Genomic DNA, 21,600 nt, shown 5'->3' on the forward strand with positions numbered 1-21,600 from the left:
AGAGTACAAAAGGAGGCTAAGTGAGAATCCAAATCATCCTCCACTTACAAGACAATAAGGACGACTCATCCTTCACTCACATGCCTAGTAGGACAATATACAATAATTCACTCTACTCACATACCTAATAGGACAACATACAATAATACACTCATATGCCTAATAATACACTCCACTTTCAAGACAATAAGGACGACTCATCATCCACTCACATGCCTAGTAGGACAATATACAATAATTCACTCAAAATAATAGGAGTGGCCGACAGCTTCACATGCTTAGAAAATATCGTCATATTAATCATCATCCATTGGCTGGGAGTCTTGCATGAGAGCTTCTTGTTGTGCTCTGGTTAAGGTAGGATCATCCAGTGGGGTCGGAAGATTAGAGAAACAGAAATATTTAATGGATTGTCCAGTTGATTGATGTCCATTGAATGTGCATACTAATGGTATTGAGACATTAGTCATCCTTGATTCATTTCTGTATTGCAGGGCCTGTTTTAGGTCTTCTATGATTGCTGGCGAAGCAAGATGCAGAGGACTATTAAGTGTTCTCCAATGGTAACAGATATTCTGGGTTGCATATGTATTTTTTGTCAGCCGGAGATAGGGCCTGTGTAATATGAAAATAGCATGGTATTCCGAAGCTTTAGAAATATTGTCTGAGAATAACTGATGCTCATGGATAAGTTTAAGGAGATCTCCTGTCCATTGATATGGAGTTTTGAACCAGGTAAAGAATTTCTATGGATATGACCCCGAGTTTGCTTCATTGTTGAAGAAGTGTAAAAGATTCATAATGGGCACTTCTATAGCATGATAACAGACTATAGATAGGCACCATAGGAACCATAACTCACTTTCATGCTTTGGATGTTCAGGAGATAAGTGATAAATCGGACACCAAGGGTAGTCCGGGAGTGAGAAGGTTTGTTGAAAAGTTGCCAAATAATGGAACATCATGTTCCGGGCAAAGTCAGTGACTTGTTTGGTTGTGAGGTTGTTGGGAAGATCTGGTGGTGAAGGAGATTGCAGGTTGGTTCTGGAAGATGAAGAAGCCATAAAAATTATGGGAAGATTTATGGTAGAGGTGAGAAGGACTATAGGCTGATTCTGAGGTTTGAAAAGTCTGGATAAGAAATCCGGGATTAGGTTTCTTATCCCTTTTATATGCTCAACCTTAAAATCATACTTGGCCGAACCATGACTTTAATCGCGATTGGGGCTCGTGCAAGGTCTTCCGGTTGGATTCAAGAATCTTTGGGAAGGAGGAGTTGTCCATCCGAACCGGGGAAGTGTTGTCCAATCAAGAAGAATTCAAACTTTTTTTTATCTCGACACCGCCCAAAATTTCCTTGTAGGTCGTGGTGATAATATTTTTCAAGAGGAAAAGCGGCCCGATGCATATCCACATAACTGTTCCTTGTCGTGGAGCTTTTCTAGGAGGATGGCCCTCCATGCATAATCGGATGCATCATTTGTAGAATAAGTTCTCCGCTGATTGTGAGGTAGCGGATTCTTTGTTGTTTGTTCCGCTCCCCATGGAGGAGGGTTCTTCTTGAGCATCTTGAGAGGTGGCACGTGTAACTAGACAGGGTATGGAATGGCCTCTCGAACATAATTTAGGATTCCAATTTGTTTCACCGATAAATTCTCTTCCGGAAAATTATCAAGTTCCTTTGTTAGGTGGGGACCATATGTAATCGGCCATTCTTGAATGCATACCGAGAAATTCAATTTCTTTTTCCGATAGCATAATGTCATGTGGTGGTCCTTTACCGAGAATAGTAGGATGTCGCCGATGTAGATCAAAGAAGAGTAAAGGATAGGCCTAAAAATCTCAATCATGGTCTTCCCGGAATTGAGATGGGGTCGTCTTGAGCCCAAAGGGCATAACGATCGGTATTAGGCATTAGGGATACAAAATGCGCCTTGTATCTCTGGGTTGGATACCGAGTTGCCAAAAGCCCGCCTTTAGGTCAAATTTGGAATAGTATTGGGCCTTTTTAGATATGGACTTTTTAGATTTTAGATCCGAGGAAGAAGGAAAGGAAATTGTCTTCGTCTTGAAGGAAATGGTTTAAGGGCTTATAGTAAGACTTCTACAAGCCTCTTTCTTTTCGGACCTTTTCCACATAAAAGGTTTTGGCAAGCCCATCTGAAGTAGTGGGTTCAATTAGACCATGCCGTAGCCTTCAAGCCGCATCGGAGCAAGGTGGGCGTCTCTATCAAGGTGACATTCCATGTGTGTAGCTTTAGTGGTTAATGTCTTCATTAAGTTTCGAGAGGCTAATATAAACGATTTTCACAGAGCAGCTTGAAGTGTGATTCGGACGGATTCTCGGCAAGAATTTTTTTTCTTGTGCTTAGGATGTGCTGTATAGAATTGGTGTCCAGGCTGACAGTTTGTTTTAGTGTAGTATAAAGTATGAAGTCTCTTGAACTTTATGCCATTGGAAGAATTTGGAGCTTTGAGCTTGATGATAAACATCAAACCCTATCGATATCCTTATCAAGATCCGAATGATGTCGTGCCATACAACTAGTAATCATCGAATCAGTATTCGGATCTTGCCTCGTCGCTTTGCGGAGGTTTGAAGGTTTGAATTCACGTACTACCTAAAGAATCGACTCATGATCACTGGGCTTCCAATACGAGGCCACATGAACTTGGATGTACACTGAGCCATTTTAGATTTGTATGGGAATATATGGGAACCGGAGGGGGTTTTGTAGTAAATTGAAAAGTTTCAAGAGGTGGAGAAGAAACAAAAGAAAAGCGATGCGGGGTTGGAGAGGAGGATATTGTATTACATCTTCCGAATATTCTTTCCTTCCGACTTTCTTTTCTTCGTGGTCGCATCGCATCAATCATCAAGATTGGTATTTTTCGACGATGTCTGAGTCTCCGTCAAGAAAGATTCTTCGTGAGGACTACGGAGTCCTGAGAACTCCATTTCTAACCCAAATAAGCTTTACCGGGGTAAGATCCTCTCTCGTCTAAAAGTAGAGATTCTATCTCCACTTGAAAAGAGTCCGGAAGATATAAAGACATGCCGACTTGTTGAATCATCTTTCACGACTTTTTGGATTCCTAGGACAATTTTTTGCATAGTGTCCCTTTCTTTTGCAGATGAAACATTTGTCAGATTTGTACCCTTGATTCCGTTTCTTACGGAAGTATTTGAATCTCTTTGGGTTCTTTTTCCTGAACTTGCTGCATTTCCGGAAATGATGTCCGGACTTCTTCTTATGATTTGGCGACTTTGCACTTAATCTTGAGGTGGTTCTTGTTGCAAGCCTTTTGGACTATCAAGTCCCTTTGAGATAACCTTTTGAATAACTCTTGTTGATCATACAGTCTCTTAATGGAAGAGAGTGTGAATTGCCAGATTTCGCCAAGTGTAATAGAGGTGACTGGTCTCTTTGTTGCCGCAATCATATTATTGACCTCAGATTGTATTTCATCCGGTAGAGAGGTGACGAAGGTATACTTTAGTGTATCGTCACCATCATGTCCTCCAATGACATAGTAGAGTTTGGACATAGCCGAATAGTGCTTTTCCAGATCCTTCATTTTTAATGAATAGCATTTTCGATCAAAGAACTCTTGTTTCTGCTGTCTTATGATAAGGTCATAACTCCCAAGGAACTGGTTATGGAGGATTATTCATGGAGTTGGCGAGTGACAAATTGAAATGTACTCAGCCGAGATCAAACCAATCTCTTAAGCTTCCGGTAAATCTTGTGATAAATTCGGCAATGACCTTTATGAGTGTGGCCCCTTCAAGGGTCATCTGAAGATCAATCCATGCCAAGAATTCAGAAAGCTTGTCCTTCCATTTCGATGGGGGTAGGTCATCAAAAGTGAACCAAGGTCCCGTGCTACCGGTTTTGACCTTGGGTTTGGAGCTCCGGAGCAAAGAATGACCGAGCATCCTCATCCTCAGTTCCACTATTTCGGATCGGAAGTGTTCATGAGAATCTCGGTGATGTCCGCCATCTCATAAGTATTTGAAAAGGATTCCGAATCATACGGTGAGAGATTGCTCGTATTTTTCTGGTGAGGAGGAGAGGTTTTCTTTTTTAGGTTTTGGGGTGTTTTGGGTAAAGATGAGAGAAAGTGCCAAATGGTCGATAAAGGGTTTCGTTCTTGTCAGGAAAGAAAAGGGAATGAAGAATAGTACGAAGGAGCAATAGCGATGACGGGCCAAGTAAAGGATGGAATTATAGTAGACTGGTCTCTCCGAAGATCATGCTTAATTTGATCTATTTGTTTCTTCAGTGTGATCTCCTTTTCTTTTTGTATGAAGGCGGGAGTAATGGGTCGAGGTATCCAAGCCTCTATCCGAGCCCGATACTTGAGCGATGAATGGAATGGAGTACTTCTTGTGAGAAAGTATCTAACTTATGATCCAGTTTTTGAGCCAGGTGTAAAGCTTGGTCCAGTTTCCCATCTATCTTTTTTAGATAAGTATTCTGGATGATCGAGTTGGAGGTTTGCCAGTTTAGCACCTCTTCTGGTGGTGTCAGGGGCTCTATAGATCTAGAGGGAGAAATCCTTGAAGGAAGAATTTTTGATCTCTTGTTCTCCGTTTTTCCTAAAGGAGGGAAATCCTCTGGCTGGAACATATAGCATCCTTGAATTAATGGTTGTGCCACTGGTAGATTTGGCTAGATCTCCTTTCTGCAGGTTGCAGAAGGGGCTTTCCCAAATTCGAGACCGAGTTGGGCTAACAGTACCTTAAATTCATCGAAAGAGATATCAAGGACTATCTTTCCTTCTTTTGCAAGGAGTTTGATAGCCTCATCAAATATTGGGAGTGGTGTTTTGCTCTTCTGTTGTTTCTGGGAATCATCTGGATCCCGGTCATCCGGCTTTGATCTTATCTCTGAACATGGAGTGTCCGGTGACATATTTCGAGGATTCTTCTTTGGATGTCGAAAGCAAGGTTCAGCATAGTTTAAGTCATCATTACAAGTGCATCCCGAGCGGCACATCTCTAGGGCAACATCCCAGACGAAGTGTCCTTTGACATGGACGGCGTAGATCTGGTGTCCAGAGGATTGGAATGAATGAATAGGGATCTTTTCCCTTGGCCTTGATATTGGTTGTATCATGGATGCTTGAAAGATGGATGGAGCTGAAGAAGTTTCTCCAGTCTTTGTGAAGATCGTTTTAACAGTCCCGTCTCTTTGTTGGATAAAAAGAGGGTCTGTAGCTTGAACAGGTTTAGTTTGGGATGCCTGAAGCTTCTCATAGTTAGTGACCCATTTTGTTGGGATCAGCTTTTGTAGATCTTCTTTTTCCAGTTGCCTGGGAGCTTGGACAATAGTAGGGATCTGGCCAGAGTCGGCCATAATGAACAACGCATCAGAGGAGGCTTGAAAGCCTGGGATGTGTAGATTCAATGCATGATCCTGTAGTCTATAGACTATTTGATGGTGTAGGGTTGCAGAGAGAGCGTTATCGACTTGATTCGCTCCTGTTATCTGGACTTGAACTTTTAGTGTAGTGGAAAGATAAGGATCACTGAGGGATAGATTGAAATTAGGGAAGAAGGTCAAGACAACACTTCCTGTGTTGAGTGTTGTGACAATCGTTCTGATCACTGCATGCTCATACTTGAGGTATCTTGTGTCCGGTAAACCCATCCTTCCATGATAGGATATGACTAGTCTAACCGAGATGGAGGTGTGTGTAGCCCTGTTTTCTCCAATTCTATGAAGGAGGTTGGGATTTCGAGAGTAACGCATCGCTCTTGTGTGGTAGGAAAGAGAAGAAGATTGGACATATTCTTTTACTGTAAGGGGTTGTTTATGGATAAGCTGGTTAAAGGTTTTTCTGACAAAGTTTTATTTCTTGAAAATATTGTAAGGGTTCATAATAGGTACTAGGGTGTTTTCTATTTGAACATTTTCTGGTATATGGGAGATCTCTACAAGATGGTATATCTTGTTAGATATGGTTTTCTTAAAAACAAAATATTCTTAAATTATAATATAAATACCAATTCAAATGTCTTTATTATTTTTAAATTTTTCTATAATATTATATCCAGAATTAATTTAAACCGCAGAATTTAATCTTTATAAATAATAAGACATTACTTTAGTAATTTTAATATAATTATATATTTAAAATTTAAATTTAAATTTTTTATTAAATTAAAAGAAATCTTAATCTTTCATCTATATACTATCAAATAATTATTTATTTAGATATATATACGTAATAGATTAAAAGAAATTATAGGTCGAGCCTTAAAACACTTACCTTCTTTAGTTTCTAATCAAATATATTTTGAGAATTATTTGTTTAGTGGGCAAGTGTTATTATCATTTCCTTTAGAATCAAATGTGTTTAAATTTACAAGGAAATACTTTCCTTATGGTCATGTAATTCAAACTTTAATTTATAGAGATACTGACAAATTTTATTGGCAAACCAATTTAGTTTAATATGTTTAAAAGAAATTATATTAATGATTTACACAACTATTGAACACGACAAAGGGAAATTATTATCTTCATGCAATAAAGCAGAAGTCAGAAGATATTATTGTCGGAAATAAAATGGTTTGGATTGCATTTATGTAAATCATAATATTCACTTTCATTGTAAACACCAAGTGGCACACATGAAATATACAATCTAACAAGTGGCTCTTTACGAGACCTCTCATAGAACGTTAATAATAATAATAATAATAATATCCATCTGCACAACTCAGATCCAGTCTCTCCTTCTCCTTCTTCTCTTAATATCTGCATTTCTTTGTCTACACAAACACTCATAAAGATGGAATATTCCGGCAATGAATTCGATGCTATAGTCATTGGTGCAGGCATCATGGGCAGCACCACTGCCTATGAACTAGCAAAACGAGGCAAAAAGACACTTCTACTTGAACAGTTCGATTTCTTGCACCATCGCGGATCATCACACGGCGAGTCACGCACTATCCGTGCTACCTATCCGGAGGATTACTACTGTGCCATGGCCATAGAATCCTTCCCGCTTTGGGAGGAAGCACAGTCAGAAATTGGCTTTAAAGTTTATTTCAAAGCGCAGCATCTAGATATGGGTCCTTCAGATAACAAGAGTCTACTCTCAGTCATCTCAAGTTGCAAGAAAAACTCGGTTTCTTTTCAAGTGCTAGACAGTCAACAAGTGCCTGAGAAATTCTCTGGTAGGATTAACATACCAGAGAATTGGATAGGCGTGTCTGCTGAGCTTGGTGGGGTATTAAGACCCACTAAAGCAGTGTCCATGTTTCAATCACTAGCATCTAGAAAGGGCGCAGTCTTAAGAGATAACACGGAAGTGAATAACATAATTAAGGACGACGTGAGAGGTGGCTTATGGGTGTTCGCTGCAAATGGTGAGAAGTTTTGGGCTGAAAAATGTGTTATTACAGCCGGGGCTTGGGTTAGAAAGTTAGTTAAAACGGTTAGTGGGCTTGATTTGCCTATACAAGCACTGGAAACTACAGTGTGTTACTGGAGGATTAAGGAAGGGCATGAGAGTGAGTTTACTATGGGAGTTGATTTTCCTACATTTGCTAGTTATGGACAGCCGTACGTATATGGCACGCCGTCGTTGGAGTTCCCGGGATTGATCAAGATAGCGGTGCATGGAGGGCGTGCTTGTAATCCGGATAAAAGGCCATGGGGTCCTTGTCTGACGTTGAGTTCTTTGAAGGAATGGATTGAGCGAACATTTTCAGGGCTCGTTGATTCTGATGGCCCAGTTGCTACTCAGTCGTGTATGTATTCAATGACTCCAGATGAAGATTATGTGATTGATTTTCTAGGCGAGGAGTTCGGGAAAGATGTGGTGGTTGGTGGTGGGTTTTCAGGTCACGGGTTCAAGATGGCCCCAGTCATAGGAAGGATACTGGCGGATCTGGCTCTTGATGGGGAAGCAAAAGGAGTGGACCTGAATCATTTTAGTATACAGAGATTTCGGGACAATCCTCAAGGGAATATGAAGGACTATGAAGACCAAGTTGATTTTTTTTCCAATCATAAGTAGATGTACTACGTTACTCAATTTCATGTAGATTAGCTTGACTGTCATCTTATCTGAATTTCGTTGCACCGCACCTCGCTTCGAAATGGCCCTCCTGCACGATGTACTAAGTTAATGTTCTTTTGGCCAAATCCTAAGTCTGGGCTTGCAGTGATCATTTAGCACATCAGTGCCGAGCATTTGCTGATATAAACTCAAAACGGTTCCAACTGATATCTCTTTAATCGTGTATTCGTGCAGTATGTCGCACCGAAGTATGAACTAACACTACAATTCCCAAACAAAGTGTCGAATAGGAATTCTACAAGCAATCCATGCACAAAATTACTTTTGTCATCAGACAAGATTTCCTGCTAACCTCAAGTGACCTGCCCCATAAGTCAAATACGTACAGAACAAAATTCCATACAAAGCATTGCCAGTGTTTAATTTCAAGAGATGAACCCTTTTTTCTTAAGCTTATAAAGAAATGCTGTGATGACAGCAACAAGATACCACCTCTGGTTGGATCCGAGTAAATAAATTCTGTAACTACGTCCTGTATAATGGTGGTAACAAGGATTTTCTGTCTTATTGGACGCAACCAAGCAATCTGAGATTTGTAAATAAAATGACAATCACAGTTGCTTGGTTGATTTGAACAATAAATCAATCTGGCTACATATTGAAAGGGAAAAAAATCACTGTACAAACAGGCTCAAAATCCATTAGGGTCATATACTGGACGGGAATTTGCAACCACCTTGCCTTCAGAATATATGAGAACCTGCAGATCACAGAAATCAGAAATTGATAAGTACAAGAAGCGCCGGCCAACACTCTGTACTTAAACCATAAAATTCAATGCATCCGACTGGCTGCCATTACACATAGATTTCAAAGTGCAAAGTATTCTTGGGCTAAAAGCATAGAGCATAAACACAGGATTGCTATAATAAGCATAAACTACAACAATGATCAGTTGATGACCATTACTTAACCCTCAACCCCAATAATATTTGTAAGTACAATATAATAAATTAATAAAAAAATAGTCATTTTCTTGTAAAATAAAATCTACTTCACAATTTAAAAGACAAGCTAAGCTAACTATTAAACTGGTCAAGTAAAAACTCAAAAATTAAAATGAATATAGAAAAATAAACTAGTGAAAAATGTACAATACAACTCTGAAGGCATTATGCTGCCAAACTTATAGGGAAATGGGAAAAAGCAAACTGACTAGAAGCGTAAAATACAAAGCCTATACGTTAATGATCTAAAAAGTACAAAATTACAAATGGGGGACAAGAGAAGCTTCCTCACTAAATTAAACCGGTCAGCACCAACAAGTAACTGAATGAGAAGAAATGATCACTAACCAGTTTGGCTGCTCAAACCACAAAAGTTGCAAGCAATGCGTGCAATAATGCCCAATAGATCATAATACCAAGCCTTAAGCCGGGTTGTCGCATTAGTGCCCTATCACAAGAAACCCTGGTATATTCCATGAATTAAATTAATTTCTTCATTAGAGAAAGATAGGTAAGCTTTAGATTAATACGGGACAAAGAGGACTATAAGAGTGCCTACCATAGACCATCAATCATGTCAGTTACAGGTCTTGTAAATTTTGGGACAACTCTGGATGTAGTAAGTGACTTGAAACCATGAACTGTAGTGGCGAAGGAAAGAAGCATTGTAAAATGTCATTGTTAGGCTACAAACAAAGTTGCTGGACAAAAAGAACAAAAGACCAAAAAAAAAAACTGTCCAAACTAGAACCTTTTTCGTCATCTTCATCCTCTAGCCTACTACTGCCTCTGCGATCCTTGTCAATATCGATAGCAACTTGATCATTATTGACTTTGCGTAAACTGCGAACTTGAGAAGCAGTGGAGGGCCCAGATACCGTCCATTTGTTTATCTGCATAAAGTCCATCCATAATTAAGATTTTATAACAATAAAAAGATTTATCAAATTTGCACTGCAACTACTAAACAGTTTTCACCTAGGAATTACAATGATTAAAACAGTGAATACACTTAAACTGTCTATATTGAACAATTTCACAGGAAAAACATCTGCATAATATAACCATCTAATATTGCATTACATGTCATAATCACAGATCCTCAACCTAAGAGTATACACCAACTTGCATTCACATTTATGATCACCAATGTGCATGTCTATGTACTCTGATGCACTGACTAAGATAAAGTAAGGTTCAAGTTGCCTTTCCTCGAGTTATTCACTGCTTTTGCTTCCTAATGTTATGTGCATAAGTCAAGACAGGACGAGAGGGCGAGAGAGAGAAAGAGAGATCTTCTGTGCATTATAGGCACATGCACAACATGTTTAACGAATCTTGGAATAAAATGACAAAGAATTACATGATTGATGCATATTATCAATCATCTGGCGGTCATCTGATACAAAAGTTACTGATGGAAATGTCTCACACAATCTCAGGCATTAAACAGGAAATTAAATGTTCTTACTGTTTTAAAAGGGCATAATGTAATTGCATATGTTACATTAACTTGTGCATTTAAAGACTCACCACAGGTTCCACTTCAATAATTTCAGAGTTTGAACTGGTTGGCTGCCCCAATTCTCCAGCAACTGCAAGCATATCTAACTGGGATTCTTTCTCACGCAAAGACTTCTGAAGATTTTCTTCTCTGCGTGTCAAATCCTCTACTTTACTCCTTTCCATTTGCAATAAAGCATCCCTAGTTTGAGCTGCTACCCGTAGATCCTCTAATTCAGACATAATTAAAGTGATCTTTTTCCGAATTATTTCTTTGCATTCGTGAACCTGACTACTATCATGAAGATTGACATCTACAGAAACCAGTGTGGCTAGCCATGTCAATAACTCACAGATCTCATCTGAATTTCTTTTATTGCTCGTCTGAGATGCAACAATAGCATCATTTGTGCATCTAGTGACTTCTTGTCTTAAGAATGAGATCTCACCATCACGATCTTGCAACTGTGACTGAAGCTTTTCAACCTCTGCAAGGAGACTTTCAGAAAAATGATGAAGCTCATCAAACTTGCTCACAGTGATGGAGAGCTTTTTCACAGCCTTCCCACGAGAAGCTTCAAGGTTTTCCACATCTAAATTCTTTTGCTGCACAACTTTCTCCAATTCATCAACTCTTTTTGTTAAATATTCCATCTGCACCTCCTCCTCATCAAGAGCTTGCATGAGGGCTTCAATTTCTGTAAATGGACATTCAATATTTTGCAATGTCTAGATTAAAAGCTAAAATAAGGTAACTAGAAAAAGACACTGAGAAAGGAAAACAATCTAACCTTGGTCTTTGGCAGACAGTATATCCGTCAACGATTTCACTTTCTCCTGTAACTCTGTTGAGGTGGTTTTCTGATCTTGAAGCTCCTTCACTTTTTGCTGCAATAGATCCCTTTCATCTTTGATCATTTCAACCTTTTTCTCCAAATCTTTCACATGAGATTTTGTGGACTGAAGATTTATGGAGCAGCTTGTTGCAGCAGCTTCGGCTTGCTTAATTTGACTAACGAGATCCTTGCAAATCATCTCTCTCTGAATGTCCTTCTCCTGAAGCTCCTTCTGCAAATTTGATATTATGATTTTCATTTCTTTATTGTCGCCCTCTGTAATCTCACATTTTAAGCTAGCAAATTGCTTCACAGACAATAGCAGTTTTTCTGCTATATCCTTGACATGTTGCTCAGATGAAAAATTACTCTCTCCACCAAAATGAAGGCCACCGTCACCAAATGTTGAGGGTTTCAAGTTCATCCCTTGATCTCCAAGTGTCAAAGAATTTGCAAATTCCGATCTTCTGTTTTCAATTTCCATGAGTGAACTGGAACAGGCTTCATAAAGCAAGGCCATGTTCCTGCGCAGTACAACAATTTCCATATCTTTTTCTATTCCGGCTGATTCTTTAAGTTTAATGTCTCTCTGCATGGTCTCAAATGATTCTTTTTGGGAAGTGATGCCTCTTTGAATGGACACCATTAGTTTGGAGACATTGTTAGCTTGTTGGTGAAATGTAACTGAGTGTTCGTGTAATATTACGTTAATGGCAGCAATTTGTTTAATGACTTCTTGCAAAAATTTACACACTTCAATAATAAAATCATCATCGAAATGGTCTGTAACAGTTGTTACTGATGAAAAATCCACAGCCATGAAATTTACCTGAGAAGAAAAGCTCAAATTAGAGAAAACAATTATGAATAGCACAAGCACCAAGCCAAAACTATTACAGGAAATTAAAAGGTCATGACCCATGAGAAGCAATACATGCAATCAACAACAAACAAGATATAAATAACAAAAAAAAAGGGATGTCTTTGGTTCAATAGCGGGTTTAGTCTGATTCGAGAAAGAAAAAGTAACTAATATACAGAATAAACACACCAATTATACCTTGTTTTGTGAAGGACTAGAAGTAATGCCATCAGATGCACTAAAAAGAGGCATTTGAACCCCATGATCAGCCTCTACTGTTTGAAGGCATGACACCACACCAGACTCAAGATTTTGCAGAAATTCCAAGTCTTCAGAGAAAAAGGCAGATAGTAAAACAGTGATGTCAAAGAAGCTCTTCCTGAGTTGATTTGCAGCAGATTTTAACAAGACAAGTTCAGAATTTCTTTTGTTTTTCTCCTCAGTGCGAACCAAGGATAACTTTTCAAAACGTGAAAGAGCTTCAAATTTGGCAGCCTCTGCGACATCCCTACCTTTGGAGAGTTGTGTAAGTTCAGCAGTGACTTTGGCTAGCTCATCTTGGAGGTTGTCATTCCTGTCTTGAACCTCATTCAGTTCTGCGAGCAATAGTTCTGCTGCTCTTCTAGATTTTCTAGACTCTTCCTCAGAAGAAGCCACAGCAGCATGCAAATCACGGCATAGTTTCCCGACGTGTTCCAACTTCTTTATCGGATCACTGTTATAAATTTCACCACCGACATCAAAATCTCCTAGAGCATTCAAAATCATGGAAAGAATATGTTCTTTCTCCCGTAAAATACTATCATTTTCAGCCATACGATTCCTCATGACCAAATTCTCAGATTCAAGGGCTTCTACCCTTTCAGAGAAACTAGTTAAGTCTCTCATCTTCAATTTGTAGTCTGTAAGAGCATTTTCACAGTGCTTAATCTCAGATTTCAGGTGCTCCAACTCAGTAGTCAACTCTTCAGTCATTTTTTTCAGACTATCACGTTGTTGAACCAAAGACTTTCCTTTTCTAACTGCAACATTTAACTTCTCCCTTAAAGAAGTAGACTTCTGCTCCTCTTGACTGAGTAGCTCTTGCAACTCCACTCTTTGTCTTTCAAGTGCTTCAACTGCACAAACCAAAGATTGTTGCTTCTCCATATAACTATCTCTTTCCTCCTTCACATATATTAGCTCACTCAAAGTCTCCTCCAGCTGTTTCTTCAGAACATCCACATTTGGTTCAGCACTATCCACTACATCTCTCTTCAGAAGAGCTACATCAGATACCAGATCATCCTGGATAGCTCTAGTTCTCCCTTTATAGAAATCTGCATCAGCTTCTTCAGCATGGTGCTCTTCAACAGAAGGAGTTGTGCATTTCTCTACAAGCTTCATCAGTAATCCTTCTAAACATTCAATATTATCTCCACCAGATTTCGAGTCTTTCACACCAGGATCCTTCAGTGCATCACAAACCAAATCTTGCAGTCTGCATATCTCGCCATCAATTCTCTGAATATGCTCCTCATTCCCAAGCTTTTGAACCAATTGGTTCTGCAAATCAGTAACCTCATTCTGCAGATTTTCGTTGTTGAATGCAAGCTGCACTGCCTTTGCTGAAAGTTTCTCATGGTCCCAGTTGAGAATCTCCACTCTTTCAGACAGGTTCTCTTTCTCTTGGATAACTGCTTGAATATCCTTCTCAAGGTCAGATATTCTCTTCTGAGATTCCTTCAACTCAGCATTCAAGGAAGATATTCTCTTTTGAGACTCTTCCAAATCTGCAGCTAGTGATCCACAATGGTCTTCGAGTTTACCAATGTTCTGCAGCAGAGAATTCTTATCATGGTTAGCCTCCGAAAATGCACTTCCTAGCCACTCAATCCTATCCTCTGGTTCCACAGACCGCAGGTGTGCGGGCATATCGATCCTGTCCAATAGTTCTTCCCATCTTTGCACCAACTGGTTCCTTTCCATCAATGACTGTTCCAGCATTTCATTTTGTTCAGCCAATCCATAAAATTTGCCTTGAAGATCCTCATATTTCCTTCTCAAGTCATCTCCTGAATTTGAGCTAGGCTGTACATCCTCCTTCCAGGCATCCATCATGACAAAACCAGCATCAGAATACGAACCGCCCACAGAACCCTTCTGGTCCAGATCAGCTGGGGGCAAAGAGTTTCCAGTCGCTGACCTGGCTAGCCAATCAACCTTCTCAATTATATCTCTTGAATGAAAATGCTCTGGCAGATCTAGATCTTCTAAAATCTCTTCTATCCTTTGAAGCACAGAATCTTTGAGAAGAAATGATTCTCTTAATGCAGTAGCAGAGTTGCGAATGTATGAAAGCTCAGATTCCAGAGCCTCAACACGCTCACCTGCCTCTGAAAAAGTCTTCAGTTTAGTTTCTAGCTCGTTCATTCTGGCATCCTTCAATTGTAACTCTTGGGAGCATCTTTCCAATTCACTGGATCTCTCTGAAAGCGACCGTGTGAGACTGTCACGCTGCTTTACCAACCCTTTCCCCTTAGCAACAGCAATGCCAAGCTTCTCTCTAACTGAAGCTACCTTTTGCTCTGACTGCTCAAGTTCACTCAGTTTCTCCTGTAATTCAGATTGCATATGAGAAAGGGCACCTTCAACCTGGCCTAAGTGTTCCTTAAGAAGAAGAATTTCAGTTTCTTGCTGAAGTTTCAAGGCAGTCAACTGATGTATTTTTTCCCGCAGTTCTGTCAATTCCTCCACCTTGGAAGAGCTAACTCGCTCATCAGCCTCCTTGTATTTACGAACAAGGGAAGACAACAATGACTGAAGACGTGTAATAGGTGGGCCATCTAAATCCACCTCACTGTCCTCCACTTTAACTACACCCTCGACATATTCTATTAACTTCTCAATGGACCTTATATCAGAACATCTTCTGTTCAATTCTTCAACATCTTCTGTTCTACTCATCAAGTCCAAATTAAGCTTTCTGTTGACAGACTGAAGCTGCAGCCTCTCAGCCAGAGCATTCTCCAATTGCTCCGTAAGAGTTTTATAGATATTGTAATCTGCAGGATCAAGCAATTTCTCATCTTGTAAACCAATCTCGTTGCCACCCTCAGAACTACATAAATCTATCACTAGTTTCCTAAGATCACAATACAGTCTATCCAATGTGCCACTGGTTAATACATTCTTCCCAAGTAACTCACTATACTTCTCATTCACTTCCTTTAATAAATTAAGGGTTGCTTCATGGTCTGAGCTAGCCACCTCAAGTTTCTCCTTCAGGTCCTCAATGGTCTTAATAGCTGCATTAATAGAAGAAGTAGCATGGCTACTTATGTCCGCAGAACCATGACCACCACTTGTTATGATGGGAGAAGCCGGAAACCCAGTGGAGTCATCAAGCCTCTTGACTGCTTCAATAATTTGAGCAACAGTAGAGTTCCACTCCTTCTCCGCTTCAACTACCCTATCAGCCGCTTCCTCCTGAAGATTTTCCAGTTGACCACGAAGTACAGAAGCCAGCTCATCTGAACTTAACCGTAAATCATTAAAATTACTCTGCATATCATTAATCTGTAATTCACAAATGGACAATTTTTCAAGAAGTTCACTGTTTTCTGCTTTGAGATTACTGTTTTGTTGCTTCAGAATTTCATAAAGACCCTCAAGCTCTTCATTCTTTTCATTAACAACAAAAACATGTTGCTTCATGGCTTCATAAAGAACCCCAAACTGAATGTTTGTTGCTTCTAAATTGTCAGTGTGTCTCTCCATGGCTTCAAACTGAAACTTGAGCTCCTTGATTGTGACATTAGCAGCATCAGTACCATCTCGCTCTGCCTTGAACAATAAACTGGCATTTACAGCATCCAGTGCTAACTGCTTAAGCACAGCCTTCAAATTTCCTGCATGCTCTTTTGTTGATGCAAATGGATCAGCCAATGATGATCGATCCTCTGTCAAGGCTGCTTCCTCCGTGTCGTGCTCTTCATGGTGCGTCTTTGACTCAAAAGCTTGAATCAGTTTCGATACAGCCGGAGCTGCCACTTTACTACTAGATCTACTCAAGAATCCTGCATGAGAATTCATGTCTTCAATTCCTTTCTCAAGTTTTTGCAGCACTTTTTCTCCCTCCTCCAATCGTCCTTTCAAGACTACAAACCCCAAAGAATCATCAAGAACTTCCAGCTCAAATGACTTGTGTGGTGGGACTCCTGAAAAGGCATCATGCAAGGACTTCTCAGTAGCTTCAGCATCTTGCTTTCCATGCTTTTCATGTGACTGATCATAAACAGCTTCACTTTCACAGCCTCTGCTCTGTAGTTCCAAGATCCCAACTTTATTTTGAGCTTCCCCTACTGATGATCTTTGGGCTTGCATGTCATTGATTTCCTTTATCTTAGCTTTATGTATTTCTAAACTGCTTTTAAGAAACATGTTCTCCTCAGTTAGCTGTTCAAGCCGTGTTATCACTTCTTTTAGCTCAAACTCCAACTGCTTGAAATCTCCATGATCTTTAGTTAACCTCTCACGAAGAACAAGAAGCTCAGATGAAAGTCTCTCCATTTCATGAACCGAATAATCTTTGTCCTCTTCAAGTTTCATTCTGTCCTCTGTTGCAATAGCAAGCTCCACCCTTAAATTGACATTTTCGACCTGTAGAGACTCCATCAAATCTTTAAAATCAGACAATTCAATAGACAGTTTCTCATTTCCATTAGCACAAGACTCCTTCTCCTTTTCAAACTTCTTGCAATCTGCTGTCACTGAAGCAAGAGTTCCACTTAAATTGGAACTTTCCACCTGCAAGGCTGCCACCCGATTTTTGCAGTCAGCTAACTCCTTCTTCAGCTTCTCATTCTCACTGAGACAAGCGTTTTTTTCATCTACAAGTTTCTTTTTCTCCTCAGTCAGCAAAGCAATAATCTGATTCAAGTTCTCATTTTCTGCATGTAGTGTCCCCACCAAATCCTTAGAGTCAGCTGATTCCTTTGACAGGGTTAATAAATCTGATTGAGACCTTTCCAGAGAGTTATGCAACTTGTTTGCTCGGGTAGAAACTTCCTCAACCTCAGCCTTAGCCGCATGAAACTGGAGTAGGAGCTCCTCCCTCCCACTAATGCTAGCCTGGAGTTCAGACCTACATTCTGCAAGTTCTTCAGCAAGGGAGTCACATTTATCACGAGCTTCATTGAAAGAAACTCGTAGCACAGATATTTCACCATCCAATTGCTGAAACTGGTGATCATATTCAGTTTGCAGATTTGACTGTTCAGTGAGTTGCAAGTGCAGGATATCCTTCACACAACTTGTGAGAAATAATTCTTCACTGAGTTTCTCCAGTAAAACGGGAGGATCATGCTGCAATGACATCGAACTACCAGTTGATTCTCTTGACAGAAGAAGCAACTTATACTCATCTTCATTGAGCTGTTTGATCGCCTCAATTAGCTGTGAGAAGCTGATTGGGCGCACATCAGCAGGAGAACATGCAGTGCATTCATCATTTGAATTTGGCAATTTAGTGAAAAGAGAGTCCTCGTGGCTTTTATCCACAAAAATAAAAGACTCCTCAGGCATATGTTGTAGCTTACAGGCCTCCACAGTTCTATTAGCTTGACTATCTTTCTTGTTTTCTCCAAAATGACCAGTCTCAGACAACGTCTCAGAATCTTCTGCATTAGATGCACCCACATGATCGACTTCCCCTGGTTGATTTGCCACTTCATGAACAACACCAAAAGTTCCATCTGCCACTGGAGAAGACATAGTAGATCCTTGAAACCCATCTAACACGTCCATAGCACTAGCAGAAGCAGATCCATCACCTGCACCATCATTTTGCTTCAGTTGAGAGGCGCTATCTTCCGTGACAGCCTGTTCTGAAGCTGCCATTTCTACAATTTCAGCATCATTACCTTGCTCAGTCAAAGCAGTTCTCCCATCTCTTTCAAGTGCCATGACATGGTCAGCACCAAATTGCTTCAAGCCCAAAACATCATCTTCCTGCATTGCCCCTACCCAGCAACAAATAAGAATTTAATTATACATCACATCTGTAAATTCGTTGCCCCAATCAGCCTAACAGATCTCCCCAATAAATGTAAAAAGAAATATGGACACAAAATAGTGTGGAGAGAAGAAGAGCACAACCTACATCTGTTACCTGATCTCCCCTTGCATGAGTCAAGGACATATCAGGGGAATCTTCTTGAGATGGAAATGAATCCTCCTCCCTATTTCTGCTCTCCACTTCATCTGTAACAATGTTATCATATCGAATCTCAACCCTGGCAGGAGGAGCTGAAACATTAATGCTTTCCCCAACATTAGGGTTCAAGGAGTCGACAACATCCTCATAAACTTCCACTGCCTCCTTATCCATATTGGTATTATCAGCCAATGAGGATTCAGGTGTTATCAAAATTGGCAGTGGGTCAATCGGCATAATATTAGCATCAGGAACTACTGAATCCTCAGTAGAATGAGATAGGGCAGAAACTATAACTCCCACATCGGAATCAAGGTTATTTTCCTTTTCCCCTTGAAGAACTTGAGGTAGGGCTGTGGCGTTTAAAGTATCAGCGTCAGATTCATGCTGCTCAGATTTGCTAGATTTTTTTGAGGATTTTCCATGGCTGCTACTACCTTTACCATCTTTTTTCTGACGATATTGTTGAAGCTGATGAGAAAACAAAATATTAGATTCCCAACAATCACATATATACGCTCTATTTGTTTGATGAGTTAAAGATCAAGCAAAATTATGAAAATCTTAGTGTTAGAACACAAGGTCCAATTTAAAAAGATCCTACTGCAACAATTTAGCGTATCTAAGGTTTTAAGTTTTGGTTTCAAGAGAGCAATAACAAAGCCATATTTCATTTTCATTATTTCTCGGCTCCATCCACCATTCAATCTGTATCTAATCTCGTGTCACAATCGGACAAGTAGAAACCTAACACTACACTCCGAAATTAAGGAAGAAAATTAATAGTAGAAAAGAGGGAGCGTGCATGACTATTAAATTACAACCTGCTTCACAAAATTAAGACCAAATATACTGTAAAGCAACTAATAATCAGAACTAATTCACTTCAAGTTTGAATGCTTGTTTGTTTGCACAAAGTGTCAGCTATGGATGAAGAAGTGAAAAGTATAAGGTCTAAAACAACCAAAAGTGTTATGAAAGGTCTGAAATACCTTTTTACGACCAGCAGCGAGCAGATCGGTACGGCTTTTATTCTTGTCCATCAAATCCACTCCGTTTTTCGAACCCACGCTTACTCCTATCCAATCAAACCCTTCTCCCTTCTCCAACTCTCAATCACCATTAGATCCTCCTAACCATGCCCAAACACAATAAAAATAATAAGCACAATAACACACATAAAACAAATATTAAATTAAATTCTTTTCTAAAAAAGAAAAACTAATTTGATAATGTTCATATCGCAGCCATACTGTAAGCATTGAGCTGTTAATATAAACTCTCGCATTTCTAACATTTCCTCAGCAACCAGAATAAGTTGAGAGTTTAGAATGTTTCACGAATCTAAAATCCAACAAAATAATCGTAAACCTGAAACCAATAACATTGGATTCACGAATCAGACCAAATTAATTAGACTGAAGAAATGAAGGATACCTTTTGATTCGGCTTCTTCGATCTATAATTGGTGTGCCGCGCAGTGGAGATTAGAAGCTGTTTGTTTCGTGGCAATTGCTTAGTTGGTAAAGAAGATTGTGTGTTAAAATGTATACTATTGTTGTTCTTTATGTTTCTCTTAGATCTAACGCAAAGTTCGTTCTTTTTCTCTTCTTGCTGGTGAAATGTCGTCGATAGAAGAAGGAGAGAGAAAATAAATTTTACTGTTTGGTTCATAGAACGGTGGCGTTTTCATGATTAACCGGTCAGGACCAATACCCACGTTACATTATAAATGGTTTTGCGTTGTCCTGTAAAAACTTCCCTCCTTTATGTCGTCCAAAGTCTATCCCAGAAATAAATGAAATTATATTGTTAAATAATTTATAAAATGCTATCATTCATTTAGAATTAAAATTTACTTATATTATATAATATATAAATAATATCGAAATAGGAAAAGAATTTATTTTAGCAAAAAGGTACAGATATAATCTTTTGTATGAATTATTTCTTTTCTTATTTATTTCGAACATAATGAATTATAAGTTGCATGGAAATAGTAGTTAAATTTTATCCCTAATTATAGAAATAATAAAATTCTCCTTAATATTCACAAATTGCAAATAATAAATTTGAGATTTATTAATTATAATAAAAAAAATTGAAAGCTCTCCATAAGAAAAAAGGATAAGCTAATTGATTGATACAGCCTGACAAAATAAAAGAGAGATTTCATTGCTCAATGTCTTTTATCAATAATTTTTATTTATATGGTTAGTTTTATATTTTATATTTATATGGTTTTAATTTTTTATTCTTTTTTTTTTTTGTATACTGTTATTCATTTTATTGACTGATACTTTTTTTTGTGCCCTTTTTTTTCCGTTTTCTTAGTGTATTTTTAATTGTTTTCTTCTTTTCTTTTCAGTTTTTTTATTTTATTTTTTAATTTCAAATCTTACCATTTTTATCTTTCTCTTATTTAAAATTTATATCTTTTTTATATTTTATTATTTAAATTAAAGAGTCATGATTCGGTTAGTTTTAATATTAACTTCAAATAGTCAAATATTTAAAAATTTAATTAAACGTACTCTTACCATTTTTATCTTTCTCTTATTTAAAATTCACGTGCTTTCATTTTCAATTATAAAAATACTTGTTCCGTATGTAGCTAACATTATTTTTTTAGTATAGTATTATGTATAATATTTATATAAATTTAGATTAACTTGGAATGAATGATGTTTATACATGAGAACGTGGTTTCTCATTAATGTGGAATATGTTGCATTTACATGTTCACTTTTCTACATCAACGTGAACTTTTTATCCATTTATTATCACATCATACACTTGATCACTCGATGATTTCATTTACAGATATTTTATATGCTTAATTACTTTGTATCTTAAATTGTAATAAACACAATTAAAAGCAAGTATTTTTTATATAATAGTTTTAAAAGTTGTTATTTAGATATTACAAAGATACGAAATATCACTGTATAAATTATTGAAATATATTATTTTTATATTTTTTTAACAAGATATTTAAAGTATATTACGGATATACTATATTTATATTTGAATCATACCTACATTTTCATTGATAAGATGTAGTTCTCATTTAATATTTTTTATGCTCTTTTTGATAGTTTTAACAAAATATCTATTAATATAGGAAAGCTTAAATTCTTTGAAATTATAATG

The 21,600-nt window shown here is 38.3% G+C and overlaps 2 protein-coding genes across 12 annotated transcripts; one reads left to right on the plus strand and one right to left on the minus strand.

The window, feature by feature from the left end:
* The first annotated feature begins 6,615 nt into the window (after positions 1 to 6,615).
* Positions 6,616 to 8,250, plus strand: LOC8272784 (probable sarcosine oxidase). The gene has a single exon (XM_002535055.4). It carries the CDS (start codon positions 6,805 to 6,807, stop codon positions 8,038 to 8,040), a length of 1,236 nt encoding a protein of 411 aa, XP_002535101.1. The 5' UTR covers positions 6,616 to 6,804; the 3' UTR covers positions 8,041 to 8,250.
* Positions 8,251 to 8,461: 211 nt separating this feature from the next.
* Positions 8,462 to 20,155, minus strand: LOC8265195 (trans-Golgi network-localized SYP41-interacting protein 1). 11 transcript variants are annotated; one of them, XM_048371982.1, is made up of 11 exons: positions 19,885 to 20,155; positions 19,440 to 19,579; positions 18,403 to 18,918; positions 18,155 to 18,242; positions 12,450 to 18,064; positions 11,345 to 12,218; positions 10,584 to 11,251; positions 9,802 to 9,943; positions 9,610 to 9,691; positions 9,399 to 9,513; positions 8,539 to 8,803 (listed from the first exon to the last, which is right to left on the minus strand). In XM_048371982.1, the coding sequence occupies exons 2-10, from the start codon at positions 19,488 to 19,490 to the stop codon at positions 9,411 to 9,413; spliced, it is 8,139 nt and encodes a 2,712-aa protein (XP_048227939.1). In that variant the 5' UTR covers positions 19,491 to 19,579; positions 19,885 to 20,155; the 3' UTR covers positions 8,539 to 8,803; positions 9,399 to 9,410. The 11 variants fall into 11 exon arrangements, with proteins under 11 accessions (XP_048227944.1, XP_048227943.1, XP_048227941.1 ...); XM_048371981.1 differs by having other exon boundaries at positions 18,394 to 18,918; XM_048371980.1 differs by having other exon boundaries at positions 18,155 to 18,253; positions 18,390 to 18,918.
* Positions 20,156 to 21,600: the final 1,445 nt, after the last annotated feature.

This window comes from Ricinus communis, chromosome 3, assembly GCF_019578655.1.
Source record: "Ricinus communis isolate WT05 ecotype wild-type chromosome 3, ASM1957865v1, whole genome shotgun sequence".
Classification (NCBI taxonomy): domain Eukaryota; kingdom Viridiplantae; phylum Streptophyta; class Magnoliopsida; order Malpighiales; family Euphorbiaceae; genus Ricinus; species Ricinus communis.